Source organism: Macrotis lagotis, chromosome 3 (genome assembly GCF_037893015.1).
Source record: "Macrotis lagotis isolate mMagLag1 chromosome 3, bilby.v1.9.chrom.fasta, whole genome shotgun sequence".
Lineage (NCBI taxonomy): Eukaryota > Metazoa > Chordata > Mammalia > Peramelemorphia > Peramelidae > Macrotis > Macrotis lagotis.
Window position 1 is genome coordinate 267,876,220 of NC_133660.1, and position 23,994 is coordinate 267,900,213.

The 23,994-nt window shown below is 39.3% G+C and overlaps 1 protein-coding gene across 1 annotated transcript in view; it reads left to right on the forward strand.

The window, feature by feature from the left end:
- Positions 1–23,994, forward strand: part of TTC17 (tetratricopeptide repeat domain 17) — a 108,632-nt gene that overhangs the window by 16,255 nt on the left and 68,383 nt on the right. Inside the window, exons 3-11 of the mRNA XM_074231615.1 lie at positions 9,450–9,539; positions 11,676–11,845; positions 12,845–12,956; positions 13,200–13,331; positions 15,123–15,232; positions 16,497–16,641; positions 17,298–17,437; positions 19,033–19,193; positions 20,831–20,943. Coding sequence (XP_074087716.1) covers positions 9,450–9,539; positions 11,676–11,845; positions 12,845–12,956; positions 13,200–13,331; positions 15,123–15,232; positions 16,497–16,641; positions 17,298–17,437; positions 19,033–19,193; positions 20,831–20,943 — 1,173 coding nt within the window. The remainder of the gene's footprint in view (positions 1–9,449; positions 9,540–11,675; positions 11,846–12,844; positions 12,957–13,199; positions 13,332–15,122; positions 15,233–16,496; positions 16,642–17,297; positions 17,438–19,032; positions 19,194–20,830; positions 20,944–23,994) is intronic.

The following is a 23,994-nucleotide window of genomic DNA, read 5'->3' on the forward strand; positions in this document are numbered from 1 at the left end:
AGAGAGATTTGGGCTAGATAAATAGATATTAGAATCTACTACAAAGAGATGGTAACTGAACCATGGGACCTGAAGTGATCAACAAACAAGATAGTATAGAAGAAAAGACAAAAAGATCTGGGACTGAGTTTTGGGGAACACCCACAATTAGTTGGTTCGAGCTAGTTGAAGATACAGTAAAGAAATTTGAGAAAAATTGATCTGACCAGGAATGAGCAATCTAATGATGATTTCAAGAGCAGAGATATGCAGAAAGGGGGGGGGGGTCAAGAGTCAAAACCAGCAGGTATGTCAAGAAGGTTGAGCACATGCTCCATGTAAGATCTATCCTAGGGCTAAGTACATAAAAACAACTCCTGCCCTTCAAGAGGTTAGAGTCTTTGGTAAAGATCCAAGGTGTACAAATACAAGAAAATTCAAATGACTGATTTGAGGGAAGGAGAAAATATTCATAGCTGAGAGCATGAAGCAACTTCACCATAAGAGTTTATTCCTGTAGCAAGAAAGGGATTCAGAGAGAAGAAAAGGGAATCTTGACATAAGGTTTATGCCAGCGTGGCAGAAGAATCAAATTCCAGAGGCGAGGAGTAGCTCAGTTCATTAAGAAACCAAACAAGCCATGTTTTAATAGGGTTGTGTACGACTTCTGATTGTATTTAGCACAACTCATCCATTATGATTTTCACCAGTGTCTTTCCATAATACCATGTAGATTATCCACCCTTTCCTAGAGATAGTCCACTGGTTCTTTTAATACTCGATGGTTTCGAAGTTCCCATGCAACACTGACATTCCCATGACATGGCCAGGGGACAACTTTGCTCATAGGTGATTAATAAGTAAATGGATAATCTACTACGTATTAACACACTTCTAAAATCATATGAGAAATAGTATTCACTTTGGGAGAAGACCTAAGAAATCCGTCTTAGGTTTTTATCTTTCTTAGATCCTGGTACTCAGCTGTGTTCTAAAGAAGCAGTCAATAAAAAAAAAAAAGAATTTTAATGTCTATCATGTGTACCAGCCATTATCCTAAGTGTCGGAGGTACGAACAAGACCTCCCTTTCCCCGCCTCCACCAACTCCAAGAGGATAGATTGTAAAACATAAGGTAGGTCATTTTTAATTGGTAGAACCAATCTTGGAAAAGTTTGCCATTTTAAAAAGTGAGTGTTCAGTGAAAGTCATTATTTTAGTAAAACTTTAATGATAGTAAGAAGAATGAACTCCTTTGCCAGAATCCATGGTCTCTGGATTTGGTAAAACTTTAAGAATGATTACAAAATCACACAGAATCTCTTTGTTCTAGCTCAGTATATAACTGTATAACTGTATAGAACTCATTGTTCTAGCCTGGTGTATAACTACAACCTCATAATAAGTAGTCATCTAGCTTTTACTCTATCATGCCAAAAGTGATCTTAGTGAGGAGGCAGGAGGGATGGAGAAAGGTACCCACTCCCTCCTCAGACAACCTATTCCTTATATTTTTGAGCAACTCTCATTATTGATTTTCCTTATATTGAGCCAAAATTTTCTTCCCCGCAACATGTTTCTGTTTTTTCTCGTTCTGCACTTCCAGGTGAGTGTCATTCCTCTCTAAGATATTGATCATCCCCAGTTCTTTAGGTTAAGTAGTCCTTAGAACCTCTTTTGGTCCTTGTTTGGGATCCCACCCCTCCTCCAGACTTGTCCTATCTTGTGAATGTCTCTTTTAAAAGATGGAGCCCAGAACTGAAATAATAATCAAGGTGTCTGTACCAGGGCAGTTTATGAACAAATTAGCTTTTTTTTGCAGCCATGTCACATTGGTGGCATATGGTGAATTTTGATAGATAAAAAAAAAATAAGATTTGGGTTCATTTTAGATCTGTCCCCATTTTACAGGAAGAGAAATTGAGGGGGCAGCTAGGTGGCACAATGAATTGAGCACCAGCCCTGGAGTCAAGAGGCCTTAAGTTCAAATCCATCCTCAGACACATAATAATTGCCTAGCTGTGTGAACTTGGGCAAGTCACTTAGTCCCAGTGCCTTAAATAAATAATTTTTTTTAAAAAAGAGAGAGAGAAACTGAGTTTCATAGAAGTTAATTGGTTTGCCCAGGATCACATAGGCAGTTCAAGTCAATAGCATTTATTAAGGACTTGCTGTATACTGGACATTATGCTGAACACTAGGGATATGACAAGCCAGCATGCAGTCTCTACTTGCAAGGGGCTTACTAGATCGGCAGAACGTGGAAGGGCGCAACTTCTTGCAGTGGCTGTGATTGGAGAGTGAAGGGATGTCTGTCGGTTGGGGAGTGACTGAACAAGCTGCGGTCTGTGTTTGTGATGGGATACCACTGTACTTTAAGAAATGACAGAAACACTTGGAAAGTCTCCCATGAACTGATGCAAAGTGAAGTAAGCAGAGCCAGGAGAACATTATACTCAGTAATAGCAACATGGTTCTATGAAGAATTGAATGACTTAACTATTAGCAATAGTTCATTGATCTTAAGACAATCCTGAAAGACTAATGATGAGGAAATGCATTATCCACCTCCAGAGACTTGATATTATTTGAATACAAACTGAAGCATACTATTTTTTACCTTTTCATTCCATTTGCTTTTATTTGAGTCTTCTTGAAAAAAAAAAGGACTGATATGAAAATGTTTTACATAATTGCATATGTCTCAGGAGAGGAGAGAAGGAAGAATAGAGAATTTAGAACTCAAAACTTTTTTTAAATATTAGGAATTTGTTATAACATGAAATTGAGGGTAATTTTTTTTTAAGGAAGTCAAAAAGGTGGAAGTAGTGGGGGAGAGATCTAGGTACCTAGTGTGGAGGCATTATAGAGAAAGTCTGGGACATTGAAACTGGCATTCCTGGTAAGGAATGAAGACGTGGTTGCCTAGGATTCCTCCTTAATGGAAATTCTGGGAGGATCCTGCCAATCAGAAGGCAAAGTCACAGGACTGGAGCACACTCCAGGATGGGATGAGCTTCCAGAGTTCATAAGGTTCTATTATAGGAAAACCCAGGAATCAGGAGAACTGAGTCAAAACTCAGTTTTCCTAGCCCTGAATGAAGACATTATGCCTGTCCTTTGGTAGCTACATAAAAAAATAATTAACATTCTCTTAGCTCAGATATTATAGTGTCTGAGATTATTCCCATTGCTGTTAGCTGCTGGGTCTTAAAATGGCAAAGTAAGCAGGTTTCATCTTACTTTCCTATCTCCCTTTCCTCTCAGACCTAGTTGTCCTTCTTCTTTGTCTAAAGCTTTATCATGGTCCTTTTAACCAGAGCATGGCTTCCTCTTGTAGATAATTTCTTACTCAGTAAATGACTGTTGATCATGACCTTTTTATGGTATTTTGTATTTTACCGTCCCAATTTAATTTCTGATTGGTGGAATGTGTTAGAGACTTTTATGGACCAGGGACCTTTGCGATGTCTCAGACAGCTCTACACCCACTTTTAGCAGTGTGCTGTGGTAGCAAGAGCCCTGGGTTTAAGAATCCGATGAGGGTTCCTACTAGCTAGGAGACCTCAGACAAGGCAACAGACCTCTTTGAGTAATTTTTCTCATTTGTAAAGTGGATCGATTGCACTTGGTGATCTCTTAAGGTTTTTTCCCACCTCTTAGTGCCCATATTTCTAAACTTGACACCTCCTGCCTTCAGAAGACTTGGCAGCCCATTGCTCACATCATTTGCTACATGGCCTCTTGATAATGAACCTAGACATTTTATCTCCATCAGCCAGACAGTTTGTGGGGCAGTTTCTAGAAAAAAAGTAAAAACAATTGGTTCTTTCCTCACTAGTGAGGAGTTTTTTTTTTACTCCTGATAGTGACTCATAGTCAGCAAATAATGTCACAGTATATCTTTATCAGGTCAGGTCTTCTCCTGGACTTGGCACCTTGGTTTAAGTCTGCCATCTGAGAACCCTGAGTCTGTTCTTTTCAAACCAAGGTTCAATCCTCAGACCCCAGTTGAATATGTCAGCTGTTGCTCCGTCTGAACACAACCCCAGGGTTCTGGGTGGAACTTGGGGATCCTCAGAGCCTTTAAGTTAGGGACTGTGCCAGCTCAGCTGTCTTTGCAGCTTACATAATTTAAGGAAACCATTCTGGGGAATTTGCACCTGCCAACTTGACAGCTGCCAAGCACCAAATGCCACCCCAGCAGCTGTTGGCTCCATGAAGTACAGGGATCCTATTCCAGAATCAGTTAGCTCGCCTCTAAGAATCAGCTCTGAGAACAGGGAGCCGATTCAGACGCACACGCTATATTGGCTGTTAGATGTCACAGGAAGCCCACCTACTTGGGCAGTTAAAATGGAACCTAGCTAGGAGACCTTGGACGAGGCAGCCCGTATGAGGAGAGCTCCCGCTGTAGCTCTGATCGTTTTCTTTAAATGCCCCCTGCTTTCCCTGGACATTGTAAGTACACTTTCCACGCATTTCCTACACTTTCCAGGCGTTTCCTGTTGTTGCCTATCGGTGATCTGGACTTCAGCCCATTGATACCTGAGTCCCAAGTTGAACTGTAGCATCGTTTTGGATTAGGGTCTTTTCTTTGCTTCATGAAAAAAAGAAAATGCTTGAGAAAGTACAATCTGTTCTCTACACTTTACCTATCTGAGTTTTTTCTCATAGTTCTGCCCATGTGACCTTTTTTTTATGAAATTGAACTTGCGTATTTTTGCCTTCTGGGTTGTGAAAGACGCAGCAGAGAGGTGTAGGCGGCAACACAGTGAGCAAGTTCCTGAGCGGCGTACCCACATTAGAGTAGAGCGCTCCTGTGAGCGATGTGGGAGGAACTGCAGCGTCTTGTCTTTCTCTTCAAGTCAGTACAAACCTGGCTTTCTTTACCCCAAGCCTTTGAGGTATTCACATATTTAATAAATGTGGGAAAGGATACGAAAGCATAGCAAATACACCCATAGAATTCAGTATTTAATTTAAAGCTTGTTGTTACACTTTGAGCTAAATTTCTATGTGAATTTCTGGTTGTGGGAGCAGGAGAAAATTTAACATCATAAAGTGAAGCCTTGGCGGGGGGGGCTGCTAGGTGGTGCAGTGGATAGAGCCCCAGCCCTGGAGTCAGGAGGACCTGGGTTCAAATTTGGCCTTAGTCACTTCATAATTGCCTAGATGTGGCCTTGGGCAAGTCACTAAACTGCATTGCCTTAAATAAATTTAAAAAAAATTTTAAGTGAAGCCTTCAGATACAGTCTTTAAGGAAGTGATTTTTTTCTTTTTTATAATATGAGATATTCGGTTTATTGATAAATTTTATTTTTGTCAATTCCCTTTTCAGTAGACCCTTCCTAAAGTGTATTAAGTGTCTGAGGCAGGATGTGAACTCAGGTCCTCCTGACTCCAGGACTCGTGCTCTATCCACTGCGCCACCTAGCTGCCCCCTAGTTTATCTTTTTTTTGGGGGGGGGTTGTTCACTTGTCATTTATTCACATTTTGTTAGTTTATCTTTTTTTTTTTTTTTAACAAAAAAGTGTTTTAATCCTAAATGGATCCAATGTTAGCCATTGTACTCAATCAAATTTCTGTTTTCTTTAGGTATTATCTTCATTTATATTATTGTCATCATTGTAAGTAATGTCCTTTTTATTCTGCTTTCTTTGCTGTGTATAGTTATCCAGTGTTTCTCTGAATTCTTTGTTATCATCATTAGGTATAGTCCATTGGATTATATATATATATATATCAAAATTTGCCCACACATTCACCAGTCATTGGGTACATGATTTATTTCCAGCTGGTTACTCTAGCAAATAGTGCTGCTTCACATATTTGGTACATATTATTCAGTCATTTTTCAGTTGTAACTGACTCTTTGTGACCTCGTTTAGGGTTTTATTGGTAAAGAAACTGAAGTGATTTGACATTTTGCTTCTCCAACTCATTTTAAAGATGAGAAAACCAAGGCAAACAGGGTTATGATTTACCCAAAGTCACACAGCTAGTAAGTGTCTGAAGTCAGATTTGAATTCAGGAAAACATGTGTTCCTGACTTTAGGCCTCGCCCTCTATGCTCTGTGCTACCTCACTGTCATTTTGGTTCATATGAAACTTTTTTCCTACCATTCACCTAATTAAGATAAAAAAAAATATCCCAAAGTGAAGTCACTAGGTCAAAGGACATGAACAGTTTGTTAACTTTTCTTGAATAATTCAGAAATGTTTTTCAGGTGCAATTAGACCAGGAAGAATAGTTTGGAAAATGACTTTGGAAGTATGTGTGAAAGTTCATTGGGAGTGGCATGTGTTCTGTAAAGGAGATGCCCATGGTAGCAGAATGAGCTGAGGGAAGCTCCTATTGGTCAGGAGTTCCTGGGCTCCTTTAATGATTTAGTAGCTTCTCTTCAGAAAAATAAAAAAAGCAAATAAAAACTTGGGATGTGTATGTTGAGGGAGGTGGAGGGAGGAGTTAAATTGAGGCATGGGCACGGCCCAACCATTGGACTGTGATGGACCTTTTAGACAAAGGTAATAAATCTGGCTGGTGCCTTGAAATAAGGTACAGCTTAGGCTCAAGTTCTTGGAGGTAATGTTGGTTTTCTCAAGAATTAGAATTTCAAAACCACTTTGGCATCCCATGCTGGTGCCAATTTGTGTCTTTGTGTCTAATATCTAGTTTTTGAGAGAAAAGTAGATCAAAGCACTGCACAACTGCATAGGTGCTCCAGTCATAGCGCGCGCGTGCACACACACACACACACACACACAAACATGCTAGCCCACTGAGACAACCCTGCATTAGTGAATGAACTTAGCTCAGAATTTAAAAACTCTTCTTTGGTTTTGCCAAATATCTCCTAGAGAACTAAGGGATTGAATTTTCTTCTGACTTCATTTTCTAGCCACTCTCTGACTTATCTTAAAATTCTTGATCAGTTATTCTATTTTGTCATTGATTCATGGTTTCAACACATTGCCTTCAAAAACTATGGTGGTTTGTTGAGGTTTTTCATTTTCATAGAATCAGCAGTGGAAAGGGCCTTCAAGGCCATCTCATCCACTGCCTGGACTGCACCATCCATCTCCGTGGCACCCCAAGGCAAGAAGGTACCTTTGTGGAAGAGAACTTTTAAGGTTGCCTTTGAGCACCGGGAGACTTTGTTTTTCCCATAACTTGTGTCAGTATGTGACTTAAAGAAAGGTGACCTGTGGTAAAATCTTATTATAAAAGCTACCTTTTCTTCTGTCTTTTTGAAGAACAGCCTCATTGCACATTTCATTTATCCTTGTCTCTCCCAGAATTTTCCAAAGGTTGGGAAATAGGCACGTGAGTAAGTAATTATAGAAATCTTTGTAAGTTTGGTTTTTTAGTAATAATATCATTGTTGGTTTCCTAAGTATGTAGTATTAATCCCTTTTCAGTTATACTTGATATCTGTCTTTTAAAGCCTCCAGAAGCCTGTTACCTCCAACCAAGATTGTCTTTGTGGAACTTTGTCCTATTCTGCTACACCTCCTGGCTTTTCCTCCTTACTGTTTAATAGTTCTTCATGCAGTCAGTCAAGGACTGTAATTTACACTAAGCACCTGGTGGCCTCCCTGTCACCAATATAGAAAATAGAAAATCTTTAATAGATTTCTTCCACTTATTTTGCCGTTTATCCTCCTTCCAGTTTGACATTTAAATGATCTGGGTGTGTTTCCTCACTAAACTTTCTGTAAACCCATTTTCTTTCCATAGTTTCTCACTGTTCTACAAGTTACTATTACTGTTCTTCCACCCTCATTCTCCACAAGATTTAACAGATGAATTTTCATTTTAAACTGATGATATTCTTGACTTTTATATCTCTTATTTAACAATAAAATGATTTTTTTTCTGGATGAGATGGATTTCTAGGCTCCTTTGGCTTGTTTTTTGTTTTTGTTTAGGATTTTGCAAGGCAATGGGGTTAATTGACTTGCCCAAGGCCACACAGCTAGGTAATTATTTAATTGTCTAAGGCCAGATTTGAGCTCAGGTACTCCTGACTCCAGGGCCTGTGCTCTATCCACTGCACCACCTAGCTGCCCTCCTTTGTCCTTCTTAGGGCAATTTGTTTATATGAATGAAAATTAGGAAACCATGATAGTCTATCCATTTCTGTTTCATTATCCATTTCCTAAATGCTAACATCAGTTGTTTTAAGACTGGTTAAAATTGTTTCAGATGAACAGCATTTCTTCTCATTTTTCTTATTTTAATATGATGATTTCAATCTTCTCTTTTAACAGATTTGTTGTCTGTACAGACAAGGTTAATTTGGATGTTAACTCACATCTGTAATCAATCTTTTGCCTGTTAATATAACCTGAAGAAAAAAAGAAATTTATTAAATCTTTTTAGATGTTTATCATCTACAATGCCTTTTAACTCTCTGAAGAAAATATTTGTGACATTAATTCTTTGACCATTTTTGTTTCTTCATGCCATGCTGTTTCCTACTTATTTTTAGCCATCTTGCCCTTTGTCTGCTTTTGCATTGATGTTATCTTGTTTTATGTATATGTGTTTATGTATATGCTGACCTAATTTGAAAGATCTTGACTTCTTAGAAATGTTCTATCTCCTCATCTACTACAGTAAATCTTTGATCTATAACTTATAACTATTTTCATGTTATTTTTTCTCTTGTGCTCAGTTCATAGCAAAGGAAAATAACTGAATGTTCCATGGAGTTTTTTGGTTGCCTTTGCACAAAGAGTAAAACCAATTCTATCAAATCCTTTATTTGTATCTCCAGGGAAAGCCTTTCTTTTCTTTCATTGCAACTTCTTGTTCTTCTGCTTTCATTGGTAGAAGATGTCAATATTGATCTCATTCAGTTCATCCAGTAGTATGTTCACTTATTGGTCACGAGAAGAGGATCTTACATTTAGAATAGCAATATATAAGATAATGCTTATAAATAGTCTCAGAATGAATAGTGTGATTCTTAGCAGCTTCTGTTAGTGCTTAAGCCAATACAGAAATGAGGTCCTTTTATTCTATTTGATTTATTCCATTTGGTACCTTGGCCAAAGAATTCATCACTCTGGTGTGAGTCTTTCTATAGTAAGTAAATCCTCAGGAATCATCCACAGTCTCTTGCCAGAACCATATTCAAAACCTTTCCATTGTTAGAATTTACACTCTCTTGCTATATGCTGCAATTACTCCTGCTTAACTCCACAGTAAAATCACAGTTAGATTCAGCCATACTGCTGGATGACTTTCCATTCTCACTGATTTTAAAAAAGTACTATAATGTCCTTGGAATAGACTTGGGAATGGGTGTCTGTTGAATTGTTACAAGTGAGGTAAAATTAAACCCTAATATTGGTTGAATAAAAATTGTTTAATATTAAAAGAGTGTGTACAAATTTTGCAGTTCTCTGAAACTCTTTTCTCTCTTTCTTTCTTTCTTTCTTTCTTTCTTTCTTTCTGGTAGGTGGATTCACCAATGAACTTGAAGCATCCCCATGACTTGGTCATATTAATGAGACAAGAAACAACAGTTAACTACCTCAGAGAACTGGAGGTGAGTGAATAGGATGCAGCAGGTAGTTAAACAGAGACCAGAGCCTGTTCCTTATTAAGGTTGCATCTTACTTTCAGATAAGATACTGATAAACTTTACCAAAACTTAGACCACTCTCTTTATTCTAGGGAAAATGTTCAGAAAAATGTTTTTTAAGAAGTGTTTAAAGTGCATCTTTAATTTAAAAATAAATAAAAATAAAATTCATAGGATTATAAAGGAAACTTAAGTCTATTTAAATACAATTATCAACACACACCCCCTTTGTTTTTAAGTTTTAAGTAAAGGCTGCTATGAACAAAAGTGAAAAAAATAGGGGGGAAGGGGAAGAAAGGAAGTTCAAAGCCCAATCTGAGGAATAGTAAAAAAGATTGCATGTTGTAATGACCCACAGTTAGGAAACCTAAATTTTGCACCTGCCCTATTCAATGATTCACTCTAACCTTGAAGTGGTCACTTATTGTCTCCACACTTGAGTTTCTCCATTGATGTCAGAAATGTCCACGTGTTTGCAACCTTTGTACCTCCCCAGGGTGGCATTCAGTTTAGTGAAAAATGTTTAGAGTAAGGTCACTTTGAAAGAAAGGTATTGTTGAAGTGTAAGATCATTCATTTTAAATTCTACACACCAAATTAAAATCTTGTCTATTATGAAGATCTTTTTTTGAGATCAAAACCATTCTTTGGGAAAATACTTTATGCCCTAAAAATGTGAAATTTATTGCTTCTGGCAAAACTCTATGGTTTACTTTTTAAGATCTAATTGTATCTCCTTTTTTAATTCATTTTGAGCTTAATCTGAAACTGAATTTGCTATAAGCTGATTTTATTTCAAAGTAACAGTATAATATCAGGTTATCTTAAATAAGTTTTCTGGTAAACAAGCATATTTGGAAGTCAGGATTAGTCAACAGGCATTTTTATCAAATACTTGCTATTCGCCAAGCACTGTTAAGAGCTGGGAGTTCCAAAGGAAGATGACAACAACACTGTCCTTTTCTCTGAGGATTTCCCATTTTAATATTTAATGTTATTAAATTCCTTCAAGTTCTGTGCAGAGTAGGTAGGAGTGACTGAAATGTGAAGGACTTAGGTGATCCTGGAGATAATAAGGAGTTGGGGCTAGGGAGAGTGGCATGTCAGTGCTTTGGAAAATGAGTGATGGGTGGGCTGGAGAGGGAAGAGACTTGAGGCAGGATCCATCCTAGAATGGCAGTTGTGTCACTGGAGGGGGCTATATTAGTGGGGTCATGGTGGCAGCAGCAAGAAGATTGAGTCTGCAAGATGTGGAGGGAAGGGGCCAAGTGTAGCCCTGAGCTATCCAGCCCCGAGGTGGACAAGGCTCTGGACAGTCAGAGGAAAGTCAGGACATGGACAGAGAAGGTACAGAAAAAAAGAAAAAACTTAACTAGAAACTTTTCAAATCTGTGCCATGGAACTGGAACATTTAGATCGAGAAAAGACCTTAGAGATAATCTGATCCCAGACCCAAAGAGGTAGAACTCAGATCTCTGACCGTCCTTCTCTGACCCACAGGGACGCTTGCACTGATTTTTATGGACTGTGACTTTAGAGCAGAAATAAGATAGCAGGGAAAGTAAGCTCTGGCTTCTAAATTGGTTGTATACACAACCATGGATGCTTTTTCATAGGAAAAAGTTTTTAGGACTTTTCACCTTCTCTAAAACAAAGCCCTTCTTTCCATAGCTATTTCCCTGTTGCCGCCATCCCTTAGAAAGTAGATGATAATGGTCATTTTTAAAGTCTGTAACTACTTTGTATTATGAATCAAGATCTGTCTCCTCTTTGAGCACAGAGCATTCAGCAAGACCATATCACTTGGGAACCTATCATAGAATGGGGGGGGTGTCTGTGTGTATATTTGTATGTGCCATACAGTCTCACTGTCCAGGCCTATTTTATGTAATTATTGCTGCCTTCATCATTTATAGAATTTGTTATTGATTTAGCCATCAAAAAGTAGGAATAATCATAGCATATGCTTGCTTGAGGAAATCACTGCAGCTCAGTATGTTCAGAACCAGTTGTAATCACCAAGTAATGTCATCCACTGGGCTACACTGGTAATGAACAAATCGAATATATTCCATTTCCATTTTCATTTCATTTCAACAGAAGCAATTAGTAGCTCAAAAAATTCACATAGAAGAGAATGAGGACAGAGATACAGGCCTGGAGCAAAGGCATAATAAAGAAGATCCTGACTGCATCAAAGCCAAGGTGCCCCTTGGGGACCTGGACCTGTATGATGGCACATACATCACCTTGGAGAGCAAAGATGTCAGGTAAGGAGTTTCCTATCCCACTTGGAGGGCACATGTCAGAAGATAAACATGCCTTCATTTAAGTCACAGATGTTTACCCTCCCTGAAATTTGGAAAACTCAAAAGTAGTACATTAAATCACAGATTACAGTGATTGTTTTCATTCTTGATTTTGCTCATTTTTCTCCTCAAGAAGTAAAATGATTAGCTCATAGTTATAGCAAGAGCTCTTAACCATTTTTCTATCATGAATCCCTTTAACAGACAGTCTAGTGAAGCCCACAAACCTTTTCTCAGAATGTTTTCAAATACTTAAAATATATTAAGTTACAAAGGAAATAAATTATGAAAAGTTATCCAAAACATTTTTTTTAAATAAATTCCTCTCTGTTGTCCTGACTCTTCTCCACAAGTCCTGCAGAGTGTCTGCAGCAACTGAGGTACTGGGGTAAAAGCAAGATTTCTAGAGGTTTAGCCAGGACAAGGGCCAGTGTTAGAGGAAGAAGAGTACTGTGCAAGGCTCAGTCTCTCTTCTTTTGGTGGGGAATTGAGGAACCTCACCATCAGAGGCAGGCATTGTGTTGACTTGAGGGTGAGGAATGAATTGCATTGTTCCATGAATATGCACCAGTGGCAACGATGGTAAAACAAAATGTAAAAACATAGCTTATTGTAAAATAAAATCCATCTTTCTCCATGCTAAACTAGCTATAGCCATCATATCTTGTTGAATCTTTCACTCAGTCAATAAATTTAGCCACCAAATTTGAAGAAAAACCATTACTGGTATTCCTTACTTCAAATATTATTTACCATTCTTAGCTCATCACCTTTATTTTAGACTCAGTCTTTGATCCTAAGAACAGCTATGTTGTTAGAAAAGCATGAATGTTAACATACTGATTAGAAATGTTCTAAAGTTGTAACTCAACTAAGGAGAAAGATCAACTGGTATAAATTTTTGGTATATGCTTAATAAATACTTTTCAGATTATTTGACATGTGCTTTTTCTATTCCAGTCCGGAGGACTATATAGATACAGAGTCTCCTGTTCCTCCAGATCTTAAGAAACCAGATTGTACAAAAATTCTAGAGCTTCCATACAGTATACATGCTTTTCAGCACTTACGAGTAAGTGGAAAAGGACAAAAACTTTTATAATTCTCATTTAACCGGGCCCATTAAGTGTAAAAAAAAGAAATCATATACTACTTCAGATTTCATTTTCCTATGTCCAAAATTATTTTAACTTTCCTGTTTTTTAAAATACCTCCACCATAATGTATAATAGAATTTTTAACACATTTTACATTTTATATTGGTTTCTTTTTTTGCTTTCTCTGGGAGTTGTAATGCTTTCCCTTCCTCTTACAGGGTGTACAAGAAAGAGTTAACCTATCTGCGCCTCTATTGCCTAAAGAAGATCCAATCTTCACATACTTGTCCAGGCGATTAGGAAGGAGTATAGAAGACATAGGTCACCGCATCCATGAAGGGCTAATGAAGGTGGGAGTTCCCATCCACTTGCTTCAGACCCCAAAAGACCAGTCCTCAGCACAATGGTGTTATTGTTCTTTTGGAGAAGACTTCTTTTCACTTCCATTTGTAGGAGGGGATTGTTAATGTTGCCTGTGTAAAAATCAAGCATATGATTACTGTAAGACGGGGGGGGGGGGGTAAAATTTTGATAGCACAGGTTTAGTTTAGCACAGATCACACTGGAAGATGGAAAAGAAAATTTTGTTTGAATTTCTTAAATTGGTGCCCATAAAACAAAAGAATTTTATTGCAGTCAATAATAAGACTTACAAGTTAGATTTTATCTTCATTTGGGAAAACAAAAGAATTTTCATTTTTCATATATGGCTGTACATGCAAAGTAGTAACATGAATATTTTGAATTAGAACAAACTATATAAATTCCTCCTGGTTTTCATGTTTGAGAACTATTTCTAAAGAAAAATAAGATAGGCTTGAGTTACTTATATGTAGCATTCAGGAAAACATGGATATTTGATGAAATTCACTAATATAGAGGGGCCAAAGGAAATTTCATTTGATTATGAAATGTATATATGATTATTTTTGTAATAAATTTAACTTCCTAATTCTGTTTTTCTTTAGCTGATGTTAAAATTAGTTTGCATTCCATGAAAAAACACCAGGTATTGGCAGGCTCTCAGAAATATGATGGATGATGAGGGGAAATTGGCCTAGAATTGAAAATATTTCTCAGATGATTGCATGCGTATAGCCGAGTGGACTATTTATATTAGCTTTGCAAATTTGCCTAAGCACATAAATCCAAAACTGAAAGTACTAGTTTGGATCCAAAACAAATCAGTTGTCAAATGTCTGAGACTTTTAATGTAAAAATGAAACTCCTTACATTTCTGTAAATAAGAGATGGACATTCTTGTCAGGTATGTCATTATAACATTAGCATATTTTCAAAGTAACTGTTGAAAAATCTGGCAGTAAAAGGATAAATTTTTAGAATTTTTTTAAAAAATTCTTTCCAAGCTCAGGATGTTTTTTACTTACTAAGACCAATACAGTAATTCAAGAGAGAGGTAGAGAGCTGAGCATTATGAACACATATATGAAGCTTTCCAATATTAAGCTAAATGTAGTTTTATATTATTTTTCTCCTTTTTCTTTACCAAAGGGGCATGCATGTCCTTTTGTTACATGGGACTGCAGAAGGAATGCTGTATATCTCAGTATATAAATTTATTGAGACAATAAATCCATTAGACTTGCATCATTCAGTTTTGAATCTCAGCTGCTTAGTATTCTAAAATCAGAAAAGCCATCTGACTTTTGATGAGCTTTTGTGAATCAGCTTAGTTCTACTAAAATACTGCATCTCTCACTAAGCTTTGAAGATATATTTTAAGAGAGCCAAGAGGTTTGAATTAGTCTCTAAATATACCTGTGGTAAAATTTTTTCTTTAACTGAAAATTAAAATCAACTCACATTTCTTAAGCCCCTCAATCTTTATCAGACACTGTGCTAAGCACTGGGGATACAGACAAATGGGAGATAGTCATACCCTTAGGAAGCTTCTATTCCAGGACAACCCTCTACATCTTGGTGAAAATTCAGGTTCAATCATAAATCATAAGTTTCATTTGTTGGAGTCTGTCCTATTTATCCTCCCTTGTGACAGATCTAGTCCAAGGGCTCTCTTATCCCATTGTCCACCTTGGCAGGTCCGCCTTTGGTTGGCTTTGCCCTTGTAAGAATGTGACTCATTGTGGTCTTAAGTTTACTTGCCTTTATTTACCTTCTAGAACTCTTCTTCCTGGGTTCTCTACAACCTAGCCTCGTTTTACTGGAGGATAAAGAACGTGCCCTATCAGGTAGTGGAGTGTGCCATGCGAGCGCTCCACTTCTCTTCCAGGTAATTGACCTCCTTCTGCCTCCCCATTAATCGAGACCCATAAAGAAACAGTCTCTAATAAATCACAAGGAAGGACCCCCCCAGAGTCCAGTTGAGCAGAAACCCACCATGGAAAGTTGAGTTTATATGTAGATCTCCCTTTTTGATTTCCAAAGGAAAGAGGGATCTTTCTCCTTAGACTAAACTTTGTCCATCCAGGGGTCCTGGCAGCCATCCTGGGGAAAGTATGATCAGGCTCTCAAGTTTAATTTCTCCTCAAGCAAGTTTTGACCATAGAATATGACTACACCTCATTGTGGTTGATTTTGTATCCTGTACCATTCCATTCAACAAACTTAAATTCGTGCCCGTTGCAAAGCACCAGGTTCTGGGAGAGATGTAGAGATGAAAAAGCTCTTGTCCCTGCTTTAAGGAACTTCTAACCTCTGGAGGGGATGCCAAAGTCTGAAACCCAGAGAACTTTTTAAAAGATTATTACCTGTCTATAAAAATGACACCCCCCCCCCCCCCAAGAACTAGCCAGATTCCTTCTTTGACATGGGAAATAAGCCCAGCTTCATGAAGAAGCCTGTACTTTCACATCATTGACAGAAGTTTAAAATCTGGCTTGAGTTTTTGCCTTTATAATCATAAGCTCACCAGGAAAAAAATTGCAATATCATTTGCATATCCTAATCTGAAGTTGCTCTCCTTATCAAGAGTCAAGTGGTTTTGAGTTCAAAGGAGGGCAAAGATTTTTCCCCTGTTAAAACACACTTGGATTTTTCTATTAAAAGACACTCTACTCTTTATTGAAAATAACCCAACCAAGGCGGCCATCCAGATCCAGTCTGTTCCATTGTATACTGCCCACCTCACTGCTAATGAATGGATTTCTGAGCTTTCCTTGGACACATCTCAAAATATTGGAGTTTCAAGTCCTGATTCTGCCCATTTCCGGTTGTAGGATCAAGTCATCGAGCCTCTCAGACCCCAGCCTTACAGTATGGGAGGTTGGGGCACACATCCCGATTGCTGTCCTTCACAGGTTGTTAGGCACAAGAGACAGAAATACAGATCTGAAATACGGATTCTATTTGAGCTAGCATCCTCAGCTGGCATCACAGGCTTCGCTGGTGTCTCTGTCTAGAAACCCTTAGAGAGACTGCCTGGAGAAGGAGGAGGTTCTGGTTAAAGTTGGTTGAATTGTTCTCCATGTCCATCATTAAAATAAGCTCATGGAATCTGTTTGCTCTTCTCTCACCATCTGTTTCTTCTTTTTCAGACACAATAAAGATGTTGCTTTGGTGAACCTGGCCAATGTGCTACATAGGGCCCATTTCTCTGCGGATGCTGCTATAGTGGTGCATGCAGCTCTGGACGAGAGTGACTTCTTTACCAGCTATTACACTTTGGGGAATATCTATGCAGTAAATATGACTTTTTAATTCACACACACCCCCCAAAAAAGCAGACATTTCCTTTTTTTCCTAGTACCATATCATCTCTCTCCTTATTCTTTTCTACTTTACTATTCTCCATCACTCCCTGCCCCCCCACACACACACATATTTGGTGGAGAGAGGAACAGAAATTCTGTTCTTTTCAAATGTTCAGCCTACTAAATGTATAATGACTGCTTTAATTAAGTGGATTAAATTCATCTCTTAAGCAACCACTACCACCACCTCCCCCCAAAATTGAGTAAGTTTAAGCTCATGGGGCAGCTTGGTGGCACAATGGATAGAGCACCAGCCCTGGAGTCAGGAGTACCTGAGGTCAAATCTGTCCTCAGACTCTTAATAATTACTTAGCTGAGTGGCCTTGAGCAAGTCACTTAACCTCATTGCCTTGCCAAAAAAAAAAAGATTAAGCTCATGTCACCTTCCAGCTGACCCATCAGATGAACCTTCATTACTTCAAGTCCAAGGAGATTCGGTCCTCCTCAGCACAGTGATCTTCACAAACTGAAGTCGAAGCTTTTTTATTAATCCAAGTTTTGGGAGATTGAACTACACTAACCTTGGGTGTGTGTGTGTGTGTGTGTGTGTGTGTGTGTGTGTGTGTGTTTGCTCTGACCCTTCAGATGCTTGGGGAGTACAACCACTCTGTGCTATGCTACGATCATGCTCTGCAGGCCAAACCTGGTTTCGAGCAAGCTATAAAGAGGAAGCATGCAGTCCTCTGTCAGCAAAAACTTGAGCAGAAATTGGAGGCTCAGCACAGGTAATGGGGGTGGGGGGGGGAGCAATCTCTACCTTACTGACTTGGAATAAGATCAGGGGTTATTGATGTTATTTGGAAGTTGGTGTTTTAAAAACAAAACCTTGCCTCTTTCTTTCCTCCAAAGACTCCAAATGATTGACCCTCATTCAAGAGATGTAATCATGTCATATCTCTTGTATGAAGTTCTTTGGGGAGACAGCTTGACCTACAATCTATCTAAACCTGTGTTGTAACAGATGGTGCCATAGTGGGACTTTGTGTTTTTCCATCCAGATTCATGAAATTCTACCTGACCTGGGCTCTGCACATACACTAAAGAGAGATACACCAGGCCCACAGATTAGCCATGGATCTAGTGAAGACTGACCCTTTGGCTTTTCAGTCAAGTTTTGTTATTAAGAATAGTGAAGAGTGTGATTTAAGAATTTGATTTCTATTACATCCTGGGGAGGCCATTGGAGAAAAGACCAGAAGCAACTTAATTCAACTCTACTGGTAGAGAGTTGACTTTAAGTAGCTTCCGGTACATTCCCAATCACCTTCCTGGTCAGAACTTCTCTTCTTTTTTACAAAAGCGATCCGCTATATAATGTGCACTCTTAAATTCAAAGCAAAGTTTACAGGACATGTAGCATATGAATCAGAACAGCAGATGCTCAGGCAGAAAGCTAACAATGTGGGGGGTAGGGGACTAGTCAGGAAGAGAGAGGAGATAGAGTGTTGGTGGAGGTCCGGATGCAGGGGTTGGAAAGCCCTCTGCCACAGGCTGCCCATATTGCCCTGATCAAGACATAACCTTCCCATCCATGTTTCCTTCTATAACATGGAGATAAGAATACCTGTCCTCCCTGGCTTGCAGGGCTGTTGAGAGGAACTAATATATTGAGAATGACAAATGAGGACAAATAAAGGACATTAGTATATTTTTAATCTGATACCTAGTGATCCAGCCCTCCACTGCCTTCTTGCTTCCATGCCTCAGTGTGGCCTAAAAGTACCCATGTCCTTGAGGCTTAAATTGCAGCTAATCCTACCTGGACAGACTGAATGTCTTTGATGCAAAGATCAACCATGTTATGTTCAGGTGGTCTCATTCCCGGGGTCATTGCAAGGTAGTTCTTTTATTTGGGGGACCATAGCAGCTCTTGCAGACTGTCCCTGTGGAGCCTGACCTCCTTCCTCCCCAATTGCCAATCCTTGAAGTGTTAGATAATGATTAGATTATTGAAGTATAGAAGATGAAGAAGCATGAGGTAAATGGAAGTAGAGCTAACCTAGGTTTTGCAGAGGAGGAGAGTTGGCGATACTTGCGATCTGTTGGTCTGAATTGTCATTTAGAATGTCTCAGAACCCCAGCATGAATACTGTATGTGTCTAAGAAACTGTCTTCATCCCCCATTGCTGCTGCTGCCTGTTCTTTGCAAAGAATGGTTGGTCTTGTAATTTTTCATTATTGTGGTCATTTCAATACAAAGGTTGCATTTTTAAAGTCAAAATTTTTAAAAACCAATGAATTTTTCTGAGAACTGGGAACTAAACTGGGGGGGGGGGGGGAAGATCTTTTTATTAAGCTCTGTAACTTCTTCCTTCTAAAGATCTCTCCAGCGTACCCTAAATGAGCTCAAAGAGTATCAGAAGCAACATGACCACTACCTGAGGCAGCAAGAAATCCTGGAGAAGCACAAACTGATTCAAGAAGAGCAAATCCTAAGGAACATCATCCACGAGACTCAGATAGCAAAAGAGGCCCAGCTCGGTGAGCTTGGATTAGACAGAGTCACTCAGGCCAGGTCTGACCTAGGGAGAAACTCCTTCAGGGATGTCTCCCTGGGATGGTGTTAGGAAAGAGAATTGACTCTTTGTTTTTATTAAATTCATATTGAAATAAAAATCTCTACTAGGTAAGTTGTTGTCATGAACCCTGGTTCTCCAGATGATACTCATGGCCATAGAGCAAAGCCAGCGGAGTCCTCCTCCCCAGAGCTTGAGTATCATTGACCTAAGACCATCTGGGTCTGATCTCTGGGCCTATCCCTCACCAAGGGACAGGGATGTCCTGCACTATATCAAGCAGCTCTTCCCCAGGCCAAAGCCTAAAGTGATCCACAGGATCTCCTTCCCCTGAAGTTCTAATCTGATTGCTCAGGATAGTAATTGAGGATCCCTATTGGTCTCCTCACCATCAAGTTCTTCCCACTCCTCTCTGTCTTCCCCATCACTGTCCAAGTGATGACCCGGAGGCAATGCTCTGGCGATGTGACTCCATGCCCTTTTTCCTCCCCGGGCCACATTGCCATCTTTTCTTTTGAAGGCCCTTCAAAAGCTGGTGCTCACACCATACAGCCCTCTTAGATGTCATCCCTTCTTCCCACTCTGTGGCCCAGCCACACTGACCTTTTTCCTGTTCCTTACACATTACTCTCTGTCACCCATCTCCATTGTTTCACAGACTCCCCAAGCTTAGGCTACATCCCCTCCTCATCCCTACCCTTGGCACAATGATCTCCTTCAGGTGGTTCCTCCTCCAGGAGGCTCTTGTTTCTCCCCAGGTTCTAGTGCAGTTCCACACACTGCATCCCCCCCACAGCCCCGGTTATCTTGTGTCTCTTGTTTGCAGCCTATACATGTGTGCATGCATTCTCTCCTTCTTTAGAATGCATGCTCCCTAAGAGTAGTGTCTGCCTCATTTTTCACTTTCTCCCCCCCCCCCCCCCCCCCCCCCCCCCCCGGCCAAACACCTTCCCTGTCATTTAAAAAACACAAAATAAAAATGTAGAGATGGATTGTGAAGAAGCACCTAAACTACCCTTCATTTTCCTCTCCTTCAGAAGTACCTTGGCCTGCAAACCCTCTTGGTATCTGCAGGTTACATGTATCATTCACACAATATTGCCTTTGATATCCTGGATTATAGAGGCTGGGCAAAATGAAGAGACCTCAAGGCAATTTTGTGCTTAATCCATAGCAGCTGGTTGGGAACCTGAGTTCAAACTCTACCTGAGATTCTTACTGATTGTGTGACTATTTAACCTCTCAAACTCATTTTCCTCATCTGTAGAAATGAGGACCTAATGGGTAGGTTTGTTGCGAGTATGTGCTTTGCAGGTCTTTCATGTAGATACTAATTATTGTTATTATAATTTCATATTTAAATAAAATCAGGATATTGAAGTATTTCAGAGTCCATTTTGCTTCCCAAGGTCCTTCAATAGAGAACTACATAAAGATTTTGCCAGGCAATGACACATCCAGTCTGGTCAGGGAGCATCTCCTGTGAGCCTCTCATTTTTCAAATGAGGAAACTGAGGTCCAGAGCAGTTAACTGCCTTCAGCTAAGAATGTTTTCTCTGTTGTTGACTTTTTTTCATTTGTGGCCTTCCTTTCCCCTCCCAGGGAATCATCAGATATGTCGTCTGGGCAACCAGCAGCATAGCTTACATTGCCAGTGGGACCAACCCGTCCGCTACCACCGTGGAGATATCTTTGAAAATGTAGACCATGTTCAGGTGTGTTCCTTCTCAGTCTCTCTTCCCTACTTCTGAGCTTTCCTTATTGCTCAATTGGAATTTGTTCACTTCTGAAGCTTAGAACACTTTTAGTCAAATCTTCACAGATTTGATTGTTATGACTTCTAAAGCCAAGTAGTTGGACCACAGGAATACCCAGCACCTCTTTGCAGCCTGCAAATTTACTTCAGAAATACTTTCTTGCAATCAGTTTCATTCTTCATGTCATCCTTGTCACCTTTGTGGTGAGCACTGGGTGGGAGTCCAGATTGGGGTGCTATTTTTTTAATTAAGGCCCTTGTCTTCCTCTTAAATCTGGCAAATTAAGTACAATCAATTACAAACTTGGAAAGGGAACTAGTTGCCATTAAGCCCATTCTCTGAATTCATCAGTCATCAAAATCATTTGTTTTGTTGCTGCAGTCCAAAAAAAGCAACAAAATTATTACTACATCAATCAACATTTATTCAACATCTATTATAGGCAAGACACTGTTTTTGCCACTAAAGATATATAGTATTAAGAAATTCCCTGCTTCCTGGAATTCACAGCCTAATTAATTGGAGAAACAGAATCTAGTTAAACAATATTGCAGACAGAAGGAAATTACAACTAAAGAGAAGTATGGTTCAGTTTCTTCTTAGACAAAAGAGTTGGAGTTCGTTTTGTAATGTGTCCATCAGCAGAACTAATTTCCACTGACATCCAGTCATCTCTTGTTGTGGTGGTAGTGATAAAGCATTTGAAAAAGACCACTCTGAAAATCAGAGTAACTTATGGTCAGACATCTGTTACAGAGCACAAGGATTTCTAGAAATTTCATGAAGAATTCAGTTAGATTGCAAATTAACAGGTACTTTAAAAATCAAATGTCTTCAATGTTAAAGCAGGTCTAGGGCAAGATAGCAATAAAACATGTGTATATATTTTTCATGATATCAGGAGGAAGAAACAGTCATGGTTAAGAGCTTGAAGGTTATATACAAAAGCATCAACATATAAGATAAATTTCTTTCCAAAAAGCAGAGAAGCTAGATATGGCAAGCACAAACAATTAAATTGAATTTATTTTATTAGACAGAAAGCACTGCTTAGGAATCATTTCTAAATTTGGGGGTCTTTGACTAGTCAGACCAATGACTAATTAAAGAATATAAGAAGGAGATATGGAGCCCAGTCTAATATGACCTATTTAAACAAGTTATTAAAGCAAATGGATAAATTGATAATGGCAAAGATTATCACCATTTTCTAAAGTTTACTAGATGGGAATCAGTCACCACAATAGAGGGATGATGATGACTAAGAGCAGTCCTCATTTAGAACTTGAAGCTCTTAAGATCTTGGTGTGGGTGGGAGATCATTGGAGGGAGAAAAGCATGTTTTCAGAAAGTTTGGTGAGACCCACAATTAGGAAATATTCCTGAACACACGTTTGATATTGGAACTAGAAGGAACAAGAATAGTGGAAACAATCTGCAAAAATTTCTATAGTGAACTCTCTTTTCCTTCCCCGGCAGGTCTGCCATATTTAGATTCTTACCTTCACATAAAGAAATGGAAATTGTATCTAGGGGGAAAAGTAGAAAGAAGTTGGACTCGGGCCTTCAAAAGTTGGACTAGACTTTGGTCTAGTGCGTGGGGTTCTGGGTTGGGAGCTGTGTCATTGTGAGCATGTCAAGAACTGATTTTCAAACTGTTGGCATAAAAAGAGAATTCAGTTTGTAAAATATCTGATATCTTATTATTGTGATAAAAAGCAAGGGGGAGGGTAGAGGAAGGATACTCAGATACCAGTAATTCCATCTCTGTATACATGATGAAAGTGAAAAAAATTATAGGTAGTCTTTTACAAGTCATTCCAAGTCAACAGATCTTCACTTTACCATCCCCCATTGACTGAAAGGTGAACAACCCCTTCTGCTGTTCACTGTAAAAAGACGTTTCATTCAGATCACATCACTGTTTCAGAGGCCCTCCTCCAGCATCATGTCTCCTATGCAAGCATCAGACTTGTACAACATTCCTTGAAAGGTAAAACAAAGATAACTTTGATCCTCTGGAAATTAATATTAACAAAGAGAAACCTAAATATTTGCCACTTTCACAGAGGATGACCAGCATAGAGGTTAAGGATTCCCTGGAGAGACAGTCGAGGCCTCTGGAGATGCCTGTTGGTGAATAGAATGTGCTGCCCCCTAAATGAGAACCATGATCACTCAAAGATCTTAGCTTACCTAGGAACACCCACCAAGTGGATGCAGATTACCTATTTAAACTGCAATATACAATTGGATAGGTAACCCATGGAATAGTCAAAGATGCTTCTGTGACAGTGAGGCGAGGAGAGGGTAAGGAGAACTGGCTATAATGCCTTGAGGATATTTTAGAAGGTTTTTAATGACCCCAACTTCTCTGTGAAACAAAGACTTCGCTTTTGTAACAGTATTCTTCTGTTGAGAGGGTATATGTCTGTGAATCATGGCAGTCTGAAGAAGTGAAGCTGAGGTAGACTGTCTACATAATTCATATCCTGAGATGTGAGCCCACTGATAATGGTCTTGTAGTACAGAATGGGGCAGAGAACATTAAAGCTCAGAATCTAATGGAAGGCTCAAAAAGGGCTCCCAGTGCCCAGAAGGCTGTGAGACTGGAAGAGTAATTGCGTTGGTTGTTAAGAGAAGGGGGGGGTCCCTGGCCCTTGGGTGGCATCCACACTCTAGGAAGGAGGAGCTTGGGATTTGGCTGGACTTCACATTTAGAATTTCTGAAAGTCCAGGGATAGGTGACACACAGGCTGAGAGGGTGTGGGTGGGGTGCGGTTAGTACTTAGGGAGGGGACACTCACATTGTTGAGATCCCAGCTCACCTGAGGCATGACAGCAAGAGTAAAATGGAGAATTAAATCCTGGGCTCTCCAGATGGGAAGAGACCTTAAAAGCAGCCTTGTCTAACCTCAGTCTTGGGTTCCTGGCAAGCCATCGTTTGTACCATATTTCCATTATGGACCAAGTCTCCCATTTAGCCAGAGACTGAATGTGATATAGGCT